At 66.1% G+C, this 20,346-nt stretch overlaps 2 protein-coding genes across 2 annotated transcripts; both read right to left on the bottom strand.

The window, feature by feature from the left end:
- Positions 1-216: 216 nt before the first annotated feature.
- IFI30 (IFI30 lysosomal thiol reductase) lies at positions 217-2,668 on the bottom strand. The gene is made up of 7 exons (XM_035348386.1): positions 2,084-2,668; positions 1,168-1,347; positions 1,016-1,090; positions 820-915; positions 594-746; positions 446-514; positions 217-360 (listed from the first exon to the last, which is right to left on the bottom strand). Exons 1-7 carry the CDS (start codon positions 2,207-2,209, stop codon positions 295-297), a joined length of 765 nt encoding a protein of 254 aa, XP_035204277.1. The 5' UTR covers positions 2,210-2,668; the 3' UTR covers positions 217-294.
- Positions 2,669-4,873: 2,205 nt separating this feature from the next.
- On the bottom strand, positions 4,874-15,628 carry PIK3R2 (phosphoinositide-3-kinase regulatory subunit 2). The gene is made up of 15 exons (XM_035348016.1): positions 15,243-15,628; positions 11,900-11,992; positions 11,353-11,415; positions 10,062-10,193; positions 9,656-9,857; positions 9,267-9,352; positions 8,849-8,954; positions 8,645-8,743; positions 8,326-8,506; positions 8,007-8,132; positions 7,613-7,755; positions 7,231-7,407; positions 6,883-6,954; positions 6,529-6,699; positions 4,874-6,230 (listed from the first exon to the last, which is right to left on the bottom strand). Exons 1-15 carry the CDS (start codon positions 15,592-15,594, stop codon positions 6,038-6,040), a joined length of 2,196 nt encoding a protein of 731 aa, XP_035203907.1. The 5' UTR covers positions 15,595-15,628; the 3' UTR covers positions 4,874-6,037.
- Positions 15,629-20,346: the final 4,718 nt, after the last annotated feature.

The following is a 20,346-nucleotide window of genomic DNA, read 5'->3' on the forward strand; positions in this document are numbered from 1 at the left end:
TCCAGGGGCGCAGGGGGGCGCCATGATACGTACGGAGAATCACAGGCGGCCGCCATGACACGTACAGAAGCACAGGCGGCCGCCATGACACGTACAGGGGAGCAGGCGGCCGCCATGACACGCAGCGAGGCAGAGTCCCCAATGGCCCCGTGTTGTCCCCAGAGCCTCGTCCCCAGCCCCCAGCCCTTTCCCCGTCCAACACATCACTCCGGAGGCTTTCCTCGTTCCACAACACATTTCTCTTTATTCTCCGCTTGCATCTCGACGCTCCCAGCCGCCCACGTCCGCCGTGTCTCAGCGCTTGCAGACCGCCCGGGGCTTCGGTGCCGCGGCGCTCTGGCAGCCCTCGGGCTTCTCTCCCTGCCACAGAGCGGCCGGTAGTGCCGGCAGGGCGGGGGGCACGTCCCCGAACCCCCCCCCCAGCACCCTCACGTCCCCGTCCCACCTGGTAGAGCTGGCACACCAGCCTCAGCAGCGAGCGCTGCGCCTCCTCCTGCAGCTCGTCCGTGTGCTTCTGCAGGACACCGGGGCGGGGGGCTCGTCACAACGGGCTCCTCATGGACCCCCCCCAGCGCCCCCGAACCCCCCCTTACCCCGTTGACGACGATCCAGGGGACGTATTGGTGCGGCGGGTCGAGCGCCTCCGTCAGCTGGGCGTTGCGGTGCATCAGCGCGGTCCCCAGGTCCCCGTGCACGCAGGCGGCGACGCGCCTCGCGTCCAGCTGCGGGGCGTAGACCTGCAGGCACTGCCCGGGAGGGGGGCACGGGTCAGCACGGCGGGGGCGGCCCCGTGGCGGGGGGACGGGGACGGGGACGTACGGCCTCCAGGTTTTTGGTGGCGGAGCTGCCCGACTCCATGCAGAAGATGACGGGGAAGTAGGTGGTGAAGTTCTCGGCCTCGTGCATCAGGCAGGCCTGCGGGGACAGGGGGCAGCGGTGAGGGTCCGTCGTGTCCCCCCCCCCGCCCCCCCGGTGCTCGCAGCACGAGGATGAGGACGGGGACAACGCGGCTCACCTGGATCATGTTGCCCAAACACTCCTCCGAGCCGTGCTGGCACTGGAACTGCCACTTGCCGCCGACCTTCTTCTCCTGCGGGACGAACCGGTCTGAGCGGGGCCGGCAGCACCAGCGGCATGGGCACGGCCCGGGGCCGCGCCGGCTCCTACCTGCGCGTTGCCGTACGGCACCAGCGTGATGTTCATGGTGTCGTCGGGCAGCAGCAGCCAGGTGGTGAAGAGCTGCGTGACCAGGAAGCTGCGGCATGCCGGGCACAAGCTCTCGTAGTACAGGGTCAGCTCCACGGGAGGAGCCTCGGGGTGCGAGAGGTTGGCGCAGCGGCTCTCCGCCTGCGTGCAGGAGGTTTTGGGGTACAGGGGGCTGCAGCGGGGTGAGGCCGCAGCCGTCTGTGTGAGCATGGGATGGGGTAAAGGTGCTGGGATGGGGGCAAGAAGGGGCTGTGCATGCTGTCCTCGGGGCTGGGAGGGAAGTGAGAGAGGTTGGGGGCCTCCTGCGGCTGCAGGATTACACGTGCTGCCGGCACTGGGGCTTTCCACTGAAACTTCCCCAGTGTATTTCAAGGAAAAGTGCAGCCGACGGGGCCAGGACTTGCCCAGGCGGGAGCACAGCACCCACCGCCGGGTGGGCTGCAGCCCGTCTGGGCTCACGGGGTGCTGCCAGCCCCGCCATCGCAGCGGTCTCACCGTCCGGCAATTCATTTTTAGAATATCCTGAAAAGCTGGTTCGTGCTGAAAAAGGAGAAGTGGCAACAAAGCGCGGGGACGGATCGAGGTCCGGCTGCAGCACGACTCTACCCCGGGGATGTCAGGGAGTGCCACGGGGCCAGCTGGATGCGGGGACCCCGAGCATCCCTGCGCCGTGCTAAAGGGATGCTTGGAGCCAGCTCAGGCACCGGGTACTGACACAACACAGCCGTGATCCCGCACAACCCAGTCCCAGCCCCGCTCAGCACCAGCAGGTGCAGAGGCTCCCGTGCGTGCCGTTTCGGTGGGATGTGTCCCCCCGCGCGGGGCTGTCACCGCAGCCGGGGGGTGGCAGCCCTGGCACCAGCCCCGTGGCTCTGACCTGGCAGGCGACGGCGATCTCCCGCGAGCTGCACCAGAGGTGGGCCGGGTAGTCACAGCCGGGCAGGGCCACCGCCAGCCCCGGGGCCAGCAGGGCCAGCAGGGCCAGCGGCAGCGCGGAGGCCATGGGGACGGCGGGGTGGCCGGGAGCCAGCGCAGAGGCGAGCCCGTCCCCGGGAGCACTTTTAAAGCTCGGCTGCGCCCGCCTCCACGCACCCTTCCTGCCCCACTCGCCCTCCTCCTCATGTGACGCCGCCGCTGCTGACTCACGCGCGGGGCCACGGCTCCGGACCCTTGTCCTCGCTGCCCCGCTGCATGTGCCAAGGGTCAGCGTCGCGGGGTGAGGGCGCAGACCCTGAACATTTAGGATTTGGGGTGCAGCCGCCCAGCCCAGCCCCGCTGGCGTTGTTGTTTCTCCGCGCACGGGCCGGTTGCAACAGGTCCCGGGCTGAAATTCAACCCCGAGCGGCGCGGAGGCTGCGGGGCTTGGCGCGTCCCAAGCAGCTGGGGGCAGCCCTGGCCGTGCTCTGAGCCCCCACCAGGCACCCCCCAGCCCCTGTGGCTCCGCACCGGGGCCGTGGGTGCTGCCCAAACCCATCCCTGGGCTCGGTTTTGGGGGCGGAGGCGGCAGCCGTGGGGCCCAGGAGGAGGAAGCTGGTACTTCCCCTGCTGGTTGCAGCCAGGCGTTTCCGGACGGTTCTTGCCCCTTTGGGCTCGGCTGCCACATCTGCCCTTTCCTGCCTCTGGTCCCCTGGGGGACCTCTGCCCCCCGCAAAGAAATGCCCGCAGCCACGTCATTAATTCTGTTTTATTTCTGTTTGTTTTGTTTTTTTTTTTTTTCCTTTTTTTTTCCTTTTTTGAAGTACCGTACAAAAATCCTTACAGTAACAAATACTGGGTTTCCATTAGTAAACATCAACAGAAAGAGCATAGAGAACTACTGCTGGTAACGAACAGCTGAAGTGGCAAGTTAGAGTATTTATTATTGCATATACCTAAGAACTAAAATCTCCGTAGCGCTCACGCAGCCGCCACGTCCTCTCCGAGCACAAAGCGGTGGGGGACGCCCGTGCCACCTCCGGCCACTCTCCGGTGACACGAGAGCCCTCGGGGTGATGGCGGGGAGCTCGGAGCAACACGAGCCGACCCGAAGCAGGAGGGGCTGGACGCGTTTCTCGGGACCTCGCCGGGATGCTGGGGGCCGCCCTCGTCCCCTCGAAGGGCCGAGCTGTGCCCCGAGGAGCAGGGACGGCCGCGGTGCACCCATGGGACGTGGGCACGCGGTTGGGTGGGGGACATGCGGGTGACAAGCAGCAAAGCACAGCCCAGGGCCTCAAAAACACATCACTACCTGGTTAACCCGGAGGCGCGGACAGCACGAGCGAAAGCATCAAAAGACAATTCACAAAGTAGCTTATTCCGGGGGAGCTGCGCCACAGGGAGCTCGGGGCTTGGTCCTTCCACCCGAGAGGGACAGGGGGGGCAAAGCAGCGGCTCTGAGAGCCGAGTCGAGCACTGTCGGGGAAACGGCAGCCCGTGGGGAAGGGCCTGTTCCTCCTCGTTGCACGCAAGACCACGAGCACGGCCCTGCTGGGGCCAGCCCCGCGGCGGGCAGAGGGACGGCGGCGCTGGAAGACGCAGCGGGGCCACCACGGCCCTGCTGAGCTGACACTGAGCTGCCCACGCTCCCGTGGCTGCGGCTGGGGGCAGGAAGGGACAGCGTGGGGACAAGCAGAAATTTGGCCAGGAGGGTAAGAGAAAAATCCCAACGCTGTCACGGGAAGCTGGAATTTCCTCGGCCAGCAAAGCCCAGGGGAAGCGCCGAGACGCGGACTCCCGGACGCGGTGGCTGGCGTGGGACCGGCCCTGAGCTCGCCTAGGTGGGGTTGTGGGGGGCCGAGGGGCCGGGGGAGCCACTGCCTGCAGCCCACCCCGCAGGGCAGGAGCCCGGCCCAAGGCTTTGGGGTGTCCCAGCACCCCACAGCCCCTGGGAGGGCTCCGTGTCTGCGCTCCGAGCGCGGGGGCTGCCGGCCCTGCTCCCACCTGCCCCGATCTCGTGTGTCTGAGCCCAAACCCTTCCCTTAACTGCCACCGATGGCTTTTGCCAAGCGATCCCCCGAGCGATAGCACCGAACACTGACCAAAGAGGGGAACCCCAAAATAGGGCACGCAGAGCAGGGAACGGGGTCTGCACAGCTGAGCGCAGGAGAGCTGCCACAGACAAGGGGAACGTGACGTTTGCTCCAACAACCCCAGACCCCAAAGGATCCAAAAGGATCTGGGAACCCTCCCGGACCTTTGCGAGCAGCGGAGGTGACCGGGGGAAGAAGGAGAGCGAGCGAGAGGATCAGGGCAGGCCCTGCTGCAGGCGGTGCGCGGAGGACGGGACGCGGGCACAGCACACGCGAACGCACCGTGCTCCGGCACCGAGCGTGCAGGAGCGAGCCGCAAGGCAAAGCAGAAGCAGCAAAGCCTCCGGCATCCCCCAGCCCTTCCGGAGCTCTCGGGAAGGGGAGGGGAAGAGCCTCTCAGGCAAATCAAGAGGACGACCAACGCTTTCCTCAATGCAGGCAGACAGGATAACCCCGTAAAGCAAAAACCACCACGGCGGCCTCAGCTCACGGGCTCGGGTGCAGCTTTTAAAGCCCCGCCGGGGCCACCCCGCACCTCCTGTTATCCCCTCCGCGCTCAGCGTTTTCTGCACGGACGCCACAAGCCCTGCCCGTGCCAGCCAGCTGCGAGGGGCACCCCCCCCCCCCCCCGGTCCCCATACAGTACTCACGAATAGAAGTGCTTTGCGTACACAGTTCGACACCGTGTGGATACATTTCTACGTGCTAAGGCCCTGGGCCCAGCGGAGATACCGTGCAGCGGAGAGGTCCTTCATTTTGCGTCGGGCTCGTAGTGTGCGTCGGGCTCCAGCCCCCTCCTGCTCCAGGCTGGCAGGACCCGAGGCTGCAGCAGCCCGGCCGGCCGCTGCCCACGGGCTTGCGGGGTCGTAGTGGGAGCTCGGCACAGGCCGGTACTAGGTAAGCAGCTGATTACAAAAAGAACCGTATTTACAGAGCTACAGTTAGCTTCGGCGGGTTACGCTCGCAGAGAATCACCAAAGACAACCAGGAACAAAGAGCTGCGCGCCCCCCGGATTCTGCCGGGAAAGACGCAGGTACCAACGGGGGTTTCACAGCTTAGCTGGCACAACTAAGGTGAGAGATTCGTCGCTGGCCGGGTCCTCCCCAGGCAGCAATGGAGGTGGCTATGACACCAGGGAACAAGACAGAAGGGGCACAGCACGGAGCAGGGACCTCGGCCACAAAGCCTCCCTCCCCGGCACGCCCGCCGCCCCACGGGGGACGTGGGTTTCTCTTTCTGAAATGAGTCTCTGCACAAAAGAGCAGCAGCCCTCGTACCAGACACCAGCTCCCACCCCAGCCCGCGAAGTCACCGAGGGAAGTGAGAGCGGAGGACGCGTGCGCTCGGCAGAGGGAGGCTCCTCCTCTGCCTTCTCCAGCGTCCGGGCAGGGAGCCCCTCGCCCAGAGCAGCGCCAGCGGCCGCTCGGCCGGGGCAGTGACCCGCACCCCAGCGCAGGGGAACGGGGATCTAGCTCTACGGTGATGCGTAGCGGGGCAACCTGCCAGCAAGAAGGGGTCTGACCTGTTTGTCGGGGAAGGGGAAGGGCTGTGCTCGCCCACAGCGATTCAATTACAACTGGATCCCACCTCCTAAGGACTGGAGCCCACTGGGAGTCAACGGCCCAGCCTTTTTGTCCCGTCAGCCAACACGGGTTTCAGCTACTGACCAAAAAGGGACACCAGGAACGGTCACAGACATCTCGGAGGCTCTGGAGGGGCAGGAGCACAGAGACTCAACTATACAGGGTGCAAGAGTCCAGAGCCAGAAAGCAGTGCCCTGGGGAAGAAGCTGAAGGCAGCTGTTGTGTTGTGCACGGGCTGCTCATCTGGCAGGCGGCTGGGAAAGGACCGGGTGAGCCAGCGTGACATTCAGGGAGTCATTGTGCTGCACCAGGGACGTGTGCTTGTAGTGCAAGACCAGGTCCTTGAGGGAGGCGTAGAGGTTGTAGGGCTCCGCGAAGCCGTAGCCAGACGCCGTCTTGTAGATGACGCAGTGCTTGGTGTCACCATCCACCCTGCCAGGGAGAGAAGGGAGCGGGGGTTAGCGGCGAGCGAGGAACCTGGCTAGGAGAGCACAAGCAGGAGCAGCCCAAAGCTACGTCTGGCCCTGGCACGAGGAGCTGAGGCAGACGGGAGACCTCGGGGAAGCCCAGCCTGCCAGCTGACGCCTCCGCCAGCCTCCAGCATCTGGCTGGAGAAGGGCAGAGCGACACGGGAGCGCAGCCGGTGCCGGCCCCGTCCCGCCACGTCTCTCTCTGCCCCACGTGTCACACAGAGTGGAGGCGGCAGCCCCGGCCGCACGGAGGTACTCACACCACGGAGCAGGCGTAGCACCCCTTCTGGCTGCTCTCGCGGATCAGGAAGGTGCCGTCCCGCTTGCCGCACAGCATCTCCTCGGCCTGCAGGCGGTTGATCTTCCCCACGTACCACGTCCGCTCCTCGTGGTGAGGCAGCTCCTCCTCGTCATCCATCATGGAGTACTGACTGCAATCGAGCACACGCGGGGTGTCAGGGCCCCTCGCTTCGGGCACGTGGCCCCCCAACATCTTCCCTCCCACCCCTAGCTGCCAGCACGCCTTCCAGCAGGGAATTCATCATGATGGGACTTGCCCGAGGCTCTGGAACAGCCCCCCCACACCCCCCCGACACGCGAGGGGGGACACTCACTCCTCTGTCTCATTCTTGATGCCCAGCCACTCGTTGATTTTCTTCTGCCGGGCACCCTTCTGCGTCAGCCACCTGGGGAAGGAGAGGCAGAGCTCAGGAGAGGCAGCGAGCCCAGGCCAGGCAGCGCTCAGGCAGCCATCGCCAGAGGGCAGCAGCCTCCCCCTTTGAGAAGCCGCCATTCCCTGAAGCTGCGCGCTGCGGGGCTCCTCGCTGCTGCACGCAGCAGCCCTGCAAGCCGGTCCAGCGAGCCTCAAAGCCCTCGAGGAGCCAGCTGGATGGCTCCTGGGCCGGGCTGGAGGGGGAGCAGGGCCCCTCTGCCAGCCCTCTGCGGGGGAAGGAGCTACCTACACCAAGTACTGGTCCCGCAGTTTGCGCAGCTGCATGAGGTCTGGCTTGAGGCTGTTCATGCGCTTGTCGATCTCCCGGTTTTCCGAGGCCTGTTTCTTCAGGTCCTGCTCCAGCTTCATCTTGCTGTCATGAATCTCCGTGATGCGAGATTTGAGCTTCTCCGAGTTCATCAGGATCCTGGGAGGAGGAGAAGGGGGAGAATTCGGCTGTGAGCCAAGGTGGGGGAGGCGGAGGAGGCAGCCTGCCAGCTCCCGCCCGCAGCAGGCGGCTGGAGCGACGAGGACTGCGCATGCCTCAGCTCTGCCCCGAGCTCCGCTGATCCTTCCAGCCCCAGGAGCCCTTCCCCGGGCAGGGCAGGTCACCGCCGCCCCCGGTTCCTCACCGCTGCACCTCCTTCTCGTTGCCCTCCCGCCGGAAGCGCTCGATGTACTCCTTGCTGCACTTCTCCTGCGTCTGGCACTGCTCCTCGAAGATCTTGATCGTCTCGTTGAAGGCCTCGATTGCCGTCCTCTTCATCTGCAGCTCCTGAATTGGAGAGAGGGGAGAGCTGAGGAAGTGGCGAGGATTTGGGCAGGCTTCTGCCCATCCGCAGCCCCTTCCCACCCCCCTCCTAATCCAGCACTGTCCCCGGTGCAGTCAAAATATCCCCCACTTCAAGGCCCGTTCTCTGAGGAGCCCCCTGAAACCCAGGAGCAGACAAATGGGGCAGTGGGTGCCCGCCCTCTGCTCTCTGTGCCCAGTGTGTGCCCCCTGGGGCAGCCCCCGGGGACGCGTACCTGGGACGTGCGCGTGTACTCCTCGTACAGCAGGTCGTACTCCCAGCTCTTGTCCTGGTACTGCTGGTGATAGACTTTCAGCTGCTCTCCCACGGCTTCCACGCTGTCCTCTTTCACCACCTGGTCCTGCCGTACACACAGCCTCAGTCAGGACCCGCTCCTGCCCTACGGCAGCCCCCCCTGCAAGGCAACCGGCCCCACAAAAGCCCACCAGCCCTGCAGGGCGCCCCACAAAGCAGCACGGGGAAGAGGCGCTGCATCTACCAGAGGGCCAGGATGATGGACGCCCCTGGCTCGGGCTGTCCCTGCAGCACCTCACCTGCTGGTACTTGGAGATGGGGTAGAGGAGCCGCGTGTCCAGCTTGGCGTTGTACTGGGCGAGCGACTCGTGCCGGTAATGGGTGATGAGCTCCACCACCGAGCCGAAAGTCAGGGGCTCCGAGAAGCCGTACTTCCCTTCCCGGTGAAAGATCTTGATCAGCTTGTTATTGCCTCCTTTCCTGCAGAGGGGAGGGGAGAGCAGAGGGCGGTCATCGCCACCGCAGCGCCCCGCACCAGCCTGGATGTGTCTCTTGTGCCGGCCCGATGTCCCAGCCGCCACAAGCACGGGGACGCGTGTCGAGATCCCGGTGCCCTACCTGAGCGTGAGCGTGTACTCGCCCTGGATCTTGCTGGAAGCATCCCGCACCAGGAAGGTGCCGTCCGGCGTGTCCCGCAGCTTCTCGTTCACTTCCTCCCTGCGAGGGACAGGGATGATTGTCACGGCCTGCGAGGTGCAGCCAGAGCTGCCCTGAACCCGACAGAGCGGACGCACAAACTGGAGCTGCCGGCCACCCCCTTACCGGGAAATGTCACCCCAGTACCACTCGGCGTCCTGCAAGGGCACGCTGTTCCCGTTGGCCAGGCTGGCGGCGCTGGGCTTTGGCTTAGGTGGCTTTGGAGGCAACGCTGTAAGAGAAACAGGGTTGAGGGTTGAAAAAGGGCTGGCCCCAAGTCCCAGCTCCCCCCCCTTGGAGCTCCGAGTCCCCCCTCTCCCCGCGGTGACTGTCCTGAGAAGCCCCACTCGGCTGCTGCGCTGCCAGGAGCTGCTCCAGGCACATCCACAGCAGCAGATTAGCACCTCGAGGAGGCATCCGAGCACAGCTGGGCTACAGAAATGTCCCTCGGCAATCTGCTCGTGGAGGCAGAATCCACACCCACGGAGCACAAATGCCAGCGCCTCGGGCCCCAAGGGGGCGTTTCAGCCACCGGGGACGGTACCTGGAGGCAACTGTTCCGGCTCCAGCTCCTTCAGCTGCAGAAGCATCTCCAGAAAAAGCACGGAGAAGTCAGGGCTCAGCTCTGGGCTGCGGGGAAGAGAGGAACCGGTGAGATCAGCAGTCGCAGGGGAGAATTTGGCACCGCTCTGTGCCCCCCCGGGGTCAGCTGCTCATCCCCGCACAGCCCAGCTGCCGGAGCAGAGGCTGACACAGAAGCAAGGGCTCTGCCCTGGCCTGGAGCCCCACCGCTGCGTGCTGCCAGCAGTTTAATCCCACGTGCAGCAAGGCCAGGGCTGCGGGCAGACATGCTCTTACAGCCTGGGCTCCTCGTCCTGGCAGGCAAAGCGACCGTCACGGGGCAGGCGGCAGGGACCCGAGAGCCTCACGTACCTGGCGCCAGGCAGCCGGAGGAGAAGGGGGCCGAAGATCTCTCCCAGGGCCCGAGGGTGGAGGTTGTTGCTCTCAGCCTGCTGTGATACCTTCCCCAGATGCCGGAGCAGGAACTGCAGGGTGAGCGTGTTCTGGAGCGGGACCGCAGGCGGCTCCAGGGCCAGCAGCAGCTGTTTCCGGCAATTCTCCGGCTGGGGAACCTCTGGGGAGAGAAGCAAGACACGATGGAAGGGGCCGGGACAGCCAGCACCGCGTTCCACGCGTTGGCAGCCGCGGTGTGGGAGCGCTGTCAGCCACAGAGGCCGTGTGACGGACCCCACAGGGACAGGACCCGTTTTGATAACCCAAACGCATCCATCCCACCCGCCTCCCCGTTCCCAAGCGTGGCCGGGGAGGAGGCCCTTACCCTGCAGGACGCGAAGGATGTCTCCGTGCACCGACACGGGCACCACGGGGGAGGGCAGGTCCTGCAGGTAGCCGCGCAGCGCCTCGCCCAGGGAGTGCACGTCGAAGGGCTCCAGGTCGCCCAGGCTCCAATCTGCCGGGGCAGAGATTTCCCATGGGTGGTGGGCGCAGACCCCCGGTGCTGCCAGCACCCCACGCACCCATCCTGCACCACAGCAGGAGCGCAGCAAGTGGTGGTGGGGTCAGCACGGTGAAGCCAGGCACCTGGTTCAGACCACAAAGCGGCCACAAAACCCCAGGGCTTTGGGGATCAGCACAAACGGCCCCGCTCTCAACTTGCTGCAACCTCTGCTCCTGCGGGAGACGCAAACCCACGCTCGCCGCAGTCCCCCCCCAGTGCAGCCAGCGGGGCTGGGACGCGGCCCATGGGAACCACAGGGGAGCTCTCGGAGCCACGCAGCCCACGCGACAAAGACCTCCTTGGCGTGCCCATCTCCCCACAACGCGCTGGCTCAGGCTCCCCCAGGAGGGGGTAGAGGCGATTCTGGGTGCCCGCACCTTTTTGCGGGTGAGAGCTTTGTTCCTTGCTGCTGTTAGAGAGGCGCGTGGAGGGGGAGAGAGACGACCAGCCACACAGTGGGAAAACGTGGGGAAAATGTCTCCCCCGACCCGTGCTGCCCCATGACCGCGAGGCACAGGCTATCAGGACAGCACACAACGCCTGCGGCCAGAGCTGACAGCACGGCTCAGCTTGGGTTCGTGAGGAGCGCCTGCGGAAGCGGACAAGGCAGCGTGGTGCTGGAAGAGGCCCAGCCGAGAGGCAGACGGCTCCCAGGGCTCCCCGGCGGAGCCATCAGCCGCAGGCACAGCGGAGCCACGGCTCCAGCCACCAAGCCGAGCTCTGAGATCCTCCCATGCTCGTTAGTGGCGTGACAGAGCCAGAGAAGCCTCCAGCAGCCTGTCGCCGGAGCTCCCCGAGGGCAGGGCGCCCCGAAGAGACGGCAGGACGCAAGCGTGGGGGTTTGCTGGGCTGCGAACCTCCCGGCTGGCACTGTGTCCCTTGGCCCCGGCAGGAATCCCCCCGTCCCATCCCGTCCCGTCCCCAGCACGCAAAAATAGGGGCCGGGGCAGGCCGGGACAGGCCCAGCCCCGCAGGCAGCGTGCCGGCAGTCAGGAACTGCCGGGGACAGGCGAGCCCGGCCTGGATTGCATTAGCGCTGGCGCTGTCACATCCCCCTAATCTCCTCCATCTGAGCCCATTCGCCTCCTCGCCGCGAAGAGCTGGTTCTTACCGGTTCTCAGCGCTTGCCTCAGTTCGGAGCCAGATGTCCTGTACAACATCTCGCTGTCTAACCCTGCGGAAGCGAGGACGCTGCTGTTAGATGCGAGCCCCGCAGCTCGCACGCGCTGTTTCGGAGCCAGCCCGGTGCCAGCCCGGCTGGACCAGGGCCGCAGCGCGGCTAACGAGGCCGGGACGGCGTCCAGGGCAGCTGGCTCCCACAGCGCGCCCGCAGATGCTGCCACAGCCCCCCCTTGCCCCCCCGGACACCCCGCTGCAGCTCCGGGGGGTCACGGCATGGGTTTTTTTTTGGGGGGGGCTCCTCTCTGCAGCCCCCGAGAGAGCCTGCTCAGCACCGCAGCACGAGCAATTGGGATCGGGACGGCACAGCGGGGTCAGGCCGGACCCTGGGGACCAGAATTTGAGGCCGGGGAGGAGCAGAGTGCCCCCCTCCTGCAGGCAGCTGCGTCCCGCGTGTCCCACCGAGCTCGGTCCAACACCAGCAGCTTTTCACAGCAGCTGCCTTCCCCCCGTCCTCGCCGCGGGTTTCGGGCCCTTACCTTTCTTCTCGATAGCTTCCACCAGCTTCGCCAGCAGCGGCGGCGCGATCTCCGGGGGACTGAACTGCTCCTGCAGGTCGGGGAGAGGAGACCCTGGGGAGGAGGGAGAGAGAGAGACGAGGCGTCAGAGCCAGCTCGGCCCGCAGCAGATGGTTTGCAGCAGATCCAGGGATGGAAACAACCAACGCTGCTCCCAGCAGTGGCAGCCCCGAGCGGGGAAAGCCCGGCCCCTGCTGCCAGCCACAGCCCCACAAACACCGCAGGGAGCCTGCGAGCTGGCCCCAAAACCCACACAGCCCCGCTCGGAGCCCCACGGAGCACAGCGGGGTGCACACACGTTGAGGGATCCCTGCTGCTTTCTGCAGAGCACGGTTTACCTCCCTGAGCGCCCCGGGGACCAGGGACACCCGGGCAGGCACCGCAGGGGTTACTCGGGCTCCGGAGCTCCGGCCAGGCTCAGCCTCTGCCCGGGACAGGACGCGGCACGGGGCTGGCGGAGCAGCGCGGCCGGGGAGCTGGCTGGCGGCGGTGAGCTGTGATTAATGCAGCGATTCAGACGGAGAGCTGCGTCAGCAAATTCCTGCCCTTGATTGCTCGTTGAACATGGAAACCAGCCCTCTCGCTGCCTCCCCCTCCCCGCTAGCCCACAGCCTCCTCCGTGCAAGCTGTTACAGGGCGCGGGCAGCCCGCGGCACGGGACCCGGCTGCCCCTCGGCGGGGGGAGCTGTGGGCAGGCGGCGATTCCAAAGTGCCCGAGCCCCACCAGGCCTCGCCACCGCAGCAGAGCGCTCCCAAACCCTCCCCACGGGTACCCAGGGCACGGCCCCGCGTGGAGCAGCGGCGTTTCAGCGCCGCCTCGGCTCTGTAAAGGGGTCGGGGCAGCGTGGGAAGGGCTGCGGCACGCCGCCCGGCACGGCTGCTGCTGCTGCTGCGCCCGAGGCGCCTCTCGGTGAGCTGGAGCCGGAGCTGGGAGAGCTGCAGCTCGATCACGGGGCCGGGCAGAGGAGCTGCCAACGCGGGGAGCCTACGTGCTGCGGCGCGGTGGCTTCGGGGCTGGCTCGGCAGGGCCCCGGGCACCCTTCCCTGCGCTCAGGGTGACGCACGCCGGGGCAGGAGCGCGCACGCCCGGCCGCGAGGCTGCCAGCGGGGAGCAAGAGCAAGCGCCGGGCTCGGCCCCGCTCCGTGCTGAGCACCAGGCAGGGCAGCAGGGGGAAGTCGGCGGTCCGTGAGGGCGCCCAGCACGGCCAGCTCTGCCGAGGCAGGGCCAGAAGCTGCTCCCTGGTGTGAAGCACGGCCCTGGTGTCACGGCCGTGACCCCAGCTTGCCCCTGTGGGCTCGTGGCAAGCTGCAGGTCGGTGCCCAGCTGAGCCTCCGGCCCCCACGGCCTCAGCAGGGGGGGACAAAACAGCTCGAGGCAGCGCTGCAGAGAAAGGAACGGCTCGGCAAGGACCCAGGCTGCTGCCGGATGACCCCACACCGCAGCAGGGCTGTGCACAGTTACCCCCGTCCCCGGGGCAGGACGGTGCCCTGCAGGGGGCTGGTTGGGGCTGAGCCACGCAGGGCTGGCAGCTCCGGGCCTGACCCCTCAGGAAAGGGAGAAGTCAGAGAAGTAAAAGCTGCGCTCCCCACGTGGCCCGGCCGGGAATGTGCCGCTTCAGCAGGCAGCGGCCCGCGATTTCACCGGGCACACGCCGCGGCCGGCAGCGGGTCCTGAGCCCGCCGTGCTCCGGGCGGGGCCGAGGGAACGAGGGCACTCAGAGCACGGCCGGGGCGGCTGCGGAAATCTTTCCGAGCTGCATTTTCCACGGAAGGTGAAGGCAAACGCCAGCGGCTCCGAGATTGAGCCTCGCAGGGCGCCGGGCCTCGCTGCTCTTCCTCGGGGCCGTGCACCGTGCGTGGCAGAGGGGGTGAGGGATGACTGGCGGCCAGGACAGCCCCGGGAAGGAGCGGGGCAGAAATTGAGGAGGCCGCGAGCGGAGCGGGGGGCAGCCAGGAGCCGTCTGTGCGCCTCCCAGGCAGGCCTCACCCCAGCGGGGCAGGCAGACGGCAAAGAACTAACCCGGGCTCGGCTTCTGTACAGCGTTGCAAAAAAATATATAAATTAAATAATTAAAATGCTCGCCCCACCAGCACGGCGACGGCCCGCGTGTAAAACGGCCTCGGGTGTTTGAATCGCAGCCCCGAGGGTCCCAGGCGGCCGTGGGGGTGTCCCCACAGAGGGGGAGGGGGGATGCTGCTGGCACCCCCTGGTACCTGGCCCTCACGCCGCTCTGGCCCGGGGCAGGACGCAGTCTGGCCGGCTTTCGGGTTTCTTTTCCAAGCGCGTCTTCTCCACGTGCCAGGAGCTTTGGCACGGATCCTCCTCCACGCCGCAGGGCTGTCGGCCCCCAGCCCTGCACCCGGGGCAGCTGTGAGCACCCGGACGCACCTCGGGAGCCCCGCGGAGGCACAAACGCAGCCCCCGAGGGAGCGCAGGGCTGGGCGCAGCCAGGGCCGACACGGCACCGCGCAGCGTGCGCCGGGCTGCCGAGAGGAGCCGAGCCTTGGGCGGGCAGCTTGGGAGCGGGGTGACTCCGGTCAGCGGCTCCCGCTGCCAACCCCTGGCCCCGTTCCCACCCCGTGATGTCCCCAACCCCGACGGGTGCAGGAGCAGCGAGACACCCAGCCCCGGCACCCCGCCTGGTGCTCCTTTCCACCCTTCAGGACCCCAGAGAGGAATCCGTACAGCGCCTGATGGGACAAAAATAAAAGAAAAAGGCAAAAAAAAAACAAGGGATGCAGCTCCCCGGGCAGCGCCGGGGCCGGGAGCTCGCCTGACGGAGCCGTGCCAAGCCCGGCTGCGCCCCGCTGCTGCCCCAGGTGCCCGTGCCCTGCCCACCCCCGGCCCCACCACCCGCCGACGGGGAGCGGTGCCAGGCAGGCGAGCAATTAGCTGGGTTCTGGGAACTCCTCTCTTTGACCCTGACTTTTCTCCTCTTGCCCAGAGAGGAGGAATTGTGCGCCGCAGCGGGGCCGAGCGGCGCTTGGCAGGGAGCGACGCCCCGGGCGCCGCGGAGGCAGAGGCAGGGAGGCGGGAGGGAGAGGTCAGGGCTTTTTCCTTGAGGGAAGGGAGAGGGGAAAATCCTCGGTGGGGCAGGGAGAGGGGTCCCAGGGATCCATCCGGCTGGTCGTGGGCTGGAGAAGGATCTCGGAGAGGTTACAGTGGGACGAGGCTTGCCCCGAGAAGGAGATCAGTGCAGGGGAGGAACAAAAAGCTTGCCCTTTGGTGAGGGCTGAGCGTGAGCGCGCAAAACCCGAGCTGCTCAGCTCCCGGGCGGCGCAGGAGGCGTGTGGCAGGGCTTACCTTGCTCCGGAGCCTCCTGCAGCCGGCAGCCGCCGGCCCCCGGTGTCGCGGGCAGGGGTCTCTGCACTCGGGGCCGGTGCGAAGGGACCGAGATCTTCACGGGCCCCACGTACTCCACGTAGGTGCCGGGGAAGTCGCCCTTCTGCTTGGTCCGCTCGTTGACGCCCAGGATCCACCCGATCTGGTTGGGGTTCTGCTCGTCCCCGTCCTTGAAGCCCAAGGCTTGCAGGGCCCCCTTGCTGACCACCAGGATGTCGCCGGGCACCAGGTCAATGTCCTCCTCGCGCTCCTTGCGGTAGGGGTAGAGCGCGCGGTACTGGAAGCCGTCGGCGCTGCCCATCCTCTCGGCCATGGGGAGAGCGGCTCCGAGCGGCGAGGCGGCGCGCTTTGGGGGGCGGGGGGAGAGGAGAGCCCTCAGGGGCAGCTCTCCCCCATGGGCACTCTCGAGGTCTCTGCGCGAAGCGGCGCCCTCAGGAGCCCGGGCCTGGCGTGCTTAGGTGCAGCCCCTTTTCCTCAGCTTGAAGCCCCGATTCAGCCAAATTATGGAGCAGAGGGAGAAGGAGACGAACATAATCCAGCGCTCGCGAGCGGGCATGCAGCGGAGAAACAGATCTGGGTCCGGTTCAGCCAAAGAGGGGCAGGCTTCCCGGAGGCCGGAGGGCAAGAACTTGGAGCCGCGAGCCGCCTGGCATGCTGCTTCTCCCTCCCCAGCGCCTGCGGAGAGAAAAAGGCGGCGTGTCACTGCGCGGCCGGGCGCCCCCAACCAGCCCCCCCCCCGGGGACGCCCGCACTCGGAGCGGCAGGGGGCTCGTCCCGGCGAGGCAGGGCTGGCTCCTCGCCTCGCTCCTCGCCCAGCCTGGCTCCCGCCGAGCCCCGGATCCCGGCGCTCCTTGCCAGGACACGCTAAGAGCGAATTTGCACTCCAAAACAGCGCGAGAGGAGCCAGGAGACCTCCTCCCCGCCACCGGCTCCGCATCCCGAAGGGGCTCGGGCTCGCCTCTGTTCCTCCGGCTCGCTCTCTTCGCGGGGCTTGCGCAAACAGGAACGCAACAAGAGGGACAAAACGGCCTTTATGCGGGAGCTCGCGCGCAGAGGAAAGGAGCGACCCTGCGGCCACCAGCTGGAGGCCCTGAATAGGAGCAAAACAAACAGGATTTAACCTTTCCTTGTGAAATCGATTGAATTTCACAGGCCAGCTTCGCATCTCCCCACGCGATCCCCTCCCCAGAGTTTCTGGAGGTAACTGCCCACAGCCGGGGGCTGACCCAGCGGAGGGCTCTCGGGAGGCGCGGCCGTTCCCGCAGAGCAGCGCGGCAAAGCCAGGTTCTGAACTTCGGAAAAGCACCAAGAGCATCGAGTGCAGGCGGCGCGGGCTTCCTTCGGGGGTGGGAGCGAGGGGGGAGGTAAAAAAAAAAACATCTTTAGAAGCCTCCAAGTCCTCTTAGAGCAGCTAACTGCCTCTGAGCTATTTAAATAGGGAGACCTGGAAGGATAGGATGCCTGCCCGGCCCAGAAAGCCACCAAAAAGAACAAACCTGGGTCGGGACACGTTGTTGGAGGGCTGCGTGAGCCGGGGCATTCCCACCAGCCGGGCACGGCCCCTTTCCCATCCCCTCCCTGCCCTTTCCAGCTCCCTCCGGCTGAGCCGGGCAAGCCCCAGCGCCGAGGAACGGACCTCGAAGGCACCGGGGCGGCCGCAGCCCGCGGGGGCAGCTGGAAACCGGTGCTCCCAGTGCTCCCAGTGCCCCCGGGGCTTGCCGAAACACTGCAGGTCCTGCTCACGGCCTGAGCTGCTCTGGCCCAGAACCCCAAACCTCATCTGCAAAGGCTCAGGCTGCAGAAGGGGGGTGAGGAGGCGCCCTGCGAGGCTCGCTCCCGTGACAAAGGGAGGCACCAAGAGGCCGTGGAGCACGAAACCCGCGCGGGAGCCAGAGCCTGAGCCGGCTGCCGGGGCTCGGGCAAGCGGCCCGGCTGGGCCAACTTCTCCGTGAACAAGCAGAGAGCCCTCAGGGGGGTCGGAGGCTCGCAGGGAGGCTCCAGCTGGTGGGGAACAGGACCGAGCCTGATCCAGGTGGCTGCAGAGCTGCTGCCCGGCTCCCCGCGCGGCTCCGAGAGACCCTCGGGACACGGGGCGAAGCAGCGCACGCCGGCGGGGCAGGAGCCCCCATTTCCCAAATCCAATCCCGGCCAGGGAAATATTAATTACTTCACAACCCAGAGCACGGAGATTTATGGCCACGCTCCCATGCCTGCCCCTCGCCCCTCTGATCTCTGCCTACCAGGGTCTGACACGGAGGAATCGGCAGAGCTGTCCGGGGGAGGACAGAGCCCAAAACGTGCCCCGAGGCGGCGGGGCCGGCACCTCCCCGGCTTCCACGCTGGGATTGTGGCACCGAGGCGAACTCGTTCCGTGGCTTTGGAAAGCAGAGCGCGGCTCCGGAGCTCCGAGGCTCCCCGAGGAGCAGGTCCCGCAGCTTCTGGCTCCCTCCAGCCGGGCGCCGGCTCTTGCACAAGGCGAGGAGGCGCTCGGAGACCTGGCTCAGGGCTGCCCCGCTCCCCACGCCCCAGCACCCAAAAACTGGAGGGGGATTCACCCAGCGCCAGGCTCACCCGCCTTCCCGTGCTGCGATCGTCCTCTCCCCGCGGGACGGCGACGAGCAGGAGGCCGAACCGGCGTGGTTTTGGGGAGGGGGAAGGGACCGTGCGTTCCCCCAAGCCTTTAAATAAATGTTTGGAGGGAAGGCGAGCTCGGGAAGGAGGCAGGAGGTGCTGGGAGCGCGGGACACGCATGAGCCTGCCCGCTGCAAGCGCAGCTCCGGAGCGGGGCTCTGCGTGCGCCGGGCCGCCAGCAAGATTTCGGCTGGGCCCGGCTCCAGGCTCAGCCCCCAGGGAGGAAGCCTCGTGTGTCTGTGCCGGCGAGCACTTGTTGGGCTCCTCCGAAAAATCCCCCTGCCATCAGACATCTTCAATACCTTCGGGAAATCGATCGCCGCGCCCAGAAACAATCGCGCGATTCAGGAACCGCTGTCAATACGTCCTTTGTTCGACGCATGGGTTCCAAACAAAAACCCCATTACCGGTCTTTTTGCGGGTGCCCGGCGCATCAATAAGAGCATCTTCACGTCGAAAATGCGGTTCCTGGGCTTCTCGAGCGAGCTCCAAGCGCAGTTCGAAGCGCAGCTCGGCTTGGAGCGAGCCTCAGCGTTGCTTCTCCCCTCCAGCCAGGCCAAAGAACGCACAAAACTATTTTTTTAAAAGAATGTTTCTGACAGCCTACACGGCCCAAACGCTTCCAAGTTACATCAGATCCTTGGGGGGGGTGGAACCCAGCTCCGAATCAAGCCCTGAGCTGCGCAGCGCCGCGTCTTCGGGGGCTGCAAAGGAGGAGAAACCTTTCTTTTGGGAGAAAGGAGGACGATGGAACCGGGGGGGGGGAGAAATAAAAACGGCTCCGGGCTGGGATTCGTGCTCCCACGCTGCCTGGCGCTTCCCCTCCGAGCAGCGAGCGCTGTCCTGAGCTGGGGCTGCCTCTGCCCCAAGCCTCGCAGGGGGGACGTGGGGCAGCCGAGGCCGTTTCCAGCTCTTTTCTCACCAGAACCCGCTGCTGATGCGGCGGAGCAGGCAGCAGAGCCCCGCGCGCAGCAGCTCTCCGGGGACGCGGCGCGCTTGCTGCTCCGACTTACGTGAGCGCTGCCTACCTCGTGCCCCGGGAAGTTTTTGAGAAGTTGCTCATGTTTCTCCTCACCCAGGGCCTTCTTGCTCCCGCTGGAGCTCGTCCTGTCTCACCCGCCTCAGGAACTTTCTCCTCCTCGCCGCCAAGAGCCCGGTGCTCGCCCGGAGGCTTTCGGCCGGCACCGAGCGGAGAAGGGCGACGTGCCTCGCACCGGGTCCCTCTGCTCCAGGCTCCCTCGACACCAGTCCCCGGGCACAAAGAACACGCCGCTGCCATTTTAGGAACAGTCCCGGAGCAGGGTTTAGGGTTTTTTTTTTTCCTCCCCTCCCCCCCCAAAGTAAGCCAGTAGCTGCACTTTTGTTACTTCCCTCAAAAAATCACGGTTCCAGCAAAGCACACGCAAAAAAAGCACCCCCGCTTCTGCGGGCCCAGCTGCTTCAAATCACGCTCCCGGCCGCGTCCGGGATTCGTGCGGCAATTTGTTGGGACCTAAATCCTGGCACGGAGCAACCCAGGGGGTGAGAAGTAACCGCGGCAGCCGGGCGGCGTTATCAGGGTACGGGCTGGCACCTCGCAGCCCGAGGAACGCACCGGGCCCTCCCTCCGCTCGCTTTTCACCTCCCATCGCCCCGGCGCTTCAGCGCCAAGCCGCGGCTCCAGATAATTCTCGGAGGAATTCAAAGAGCCCCCGATATTATAAATACTCTCCTTTTTTTTTTTTTTTTTTTTTTCTTTTTATTGTAAACACACCGAAGCGCCGGCACTCTGCCACGGCTCCGAGCTGGCTCCGCTCCTCGCTGCATTCCAGCTGAGCTGCGGTTTCTCTCCCAGCCCCCGGAGCTTTTGTTGTCCGGCGAGAACCAACAACGAGGGGCAGAAAGGATTTGCCCCATGTTCCCAACCCCTTTTCCTAAGGGGTAAAAAATGAAAAGGAAGAGAAAAAAAAAAAAAAAAAAAAAAAAAAAGGAGGGTCTGGGGGCAGCAGCCGCCCCCCGGGAGGAGCGAGGCGTCGCCGAGCGCCAGCAGGGAGCCGCAGGGGCAGATGGAAGAGGGATTTGTGCGCGTCGGAGCACGGAGCCACCAGAGAAACCCAACCACCCCTCGGACTTTCCCACATAATGGAAGAGGCAGGGACTGGAGCAGAGGCCAAGCCGGCCTCAGGGACACCCCAGCCCTTCGCATGCGAGGGGAGGGCGGGCGGAACGGCCAGGAAAGCGCCGATTTGGGCTGTATTTACTCAGCTGTCTCTGTTTCTCTCGCTCTCACCGACAAAGTCCCAGGGCCAGTTCCCCGGTGTCCCCCCCCCGAGAGCTGCTCTGGCAATAAAAGCCGTGCGGTGACGGCAGGCGAGGCAGCCATTGCCCTGCCGCACCGGGCACCGCACCGCTGGTTCAGGCAGGATTTCCCCAACCCCCAACCCCCCCCCCCCCC

Source organism: Oxyura jamaicensis, chromosome 28, assembly GCF_011077185.1.
Source record: "Oxyura jamaicensis isolate SHBP4307 breed ruddy duck chromosome 28, BPBGC_Ojam_1.0, whole genome shotgun sequence".
Taxonomy (NCBI): domain Eukaryota; kingdom Metazoa; phylum Chordata; class Aves; order Anseriformes; family Anatidae; genus Oxyura; species Oxyura jamaicensis.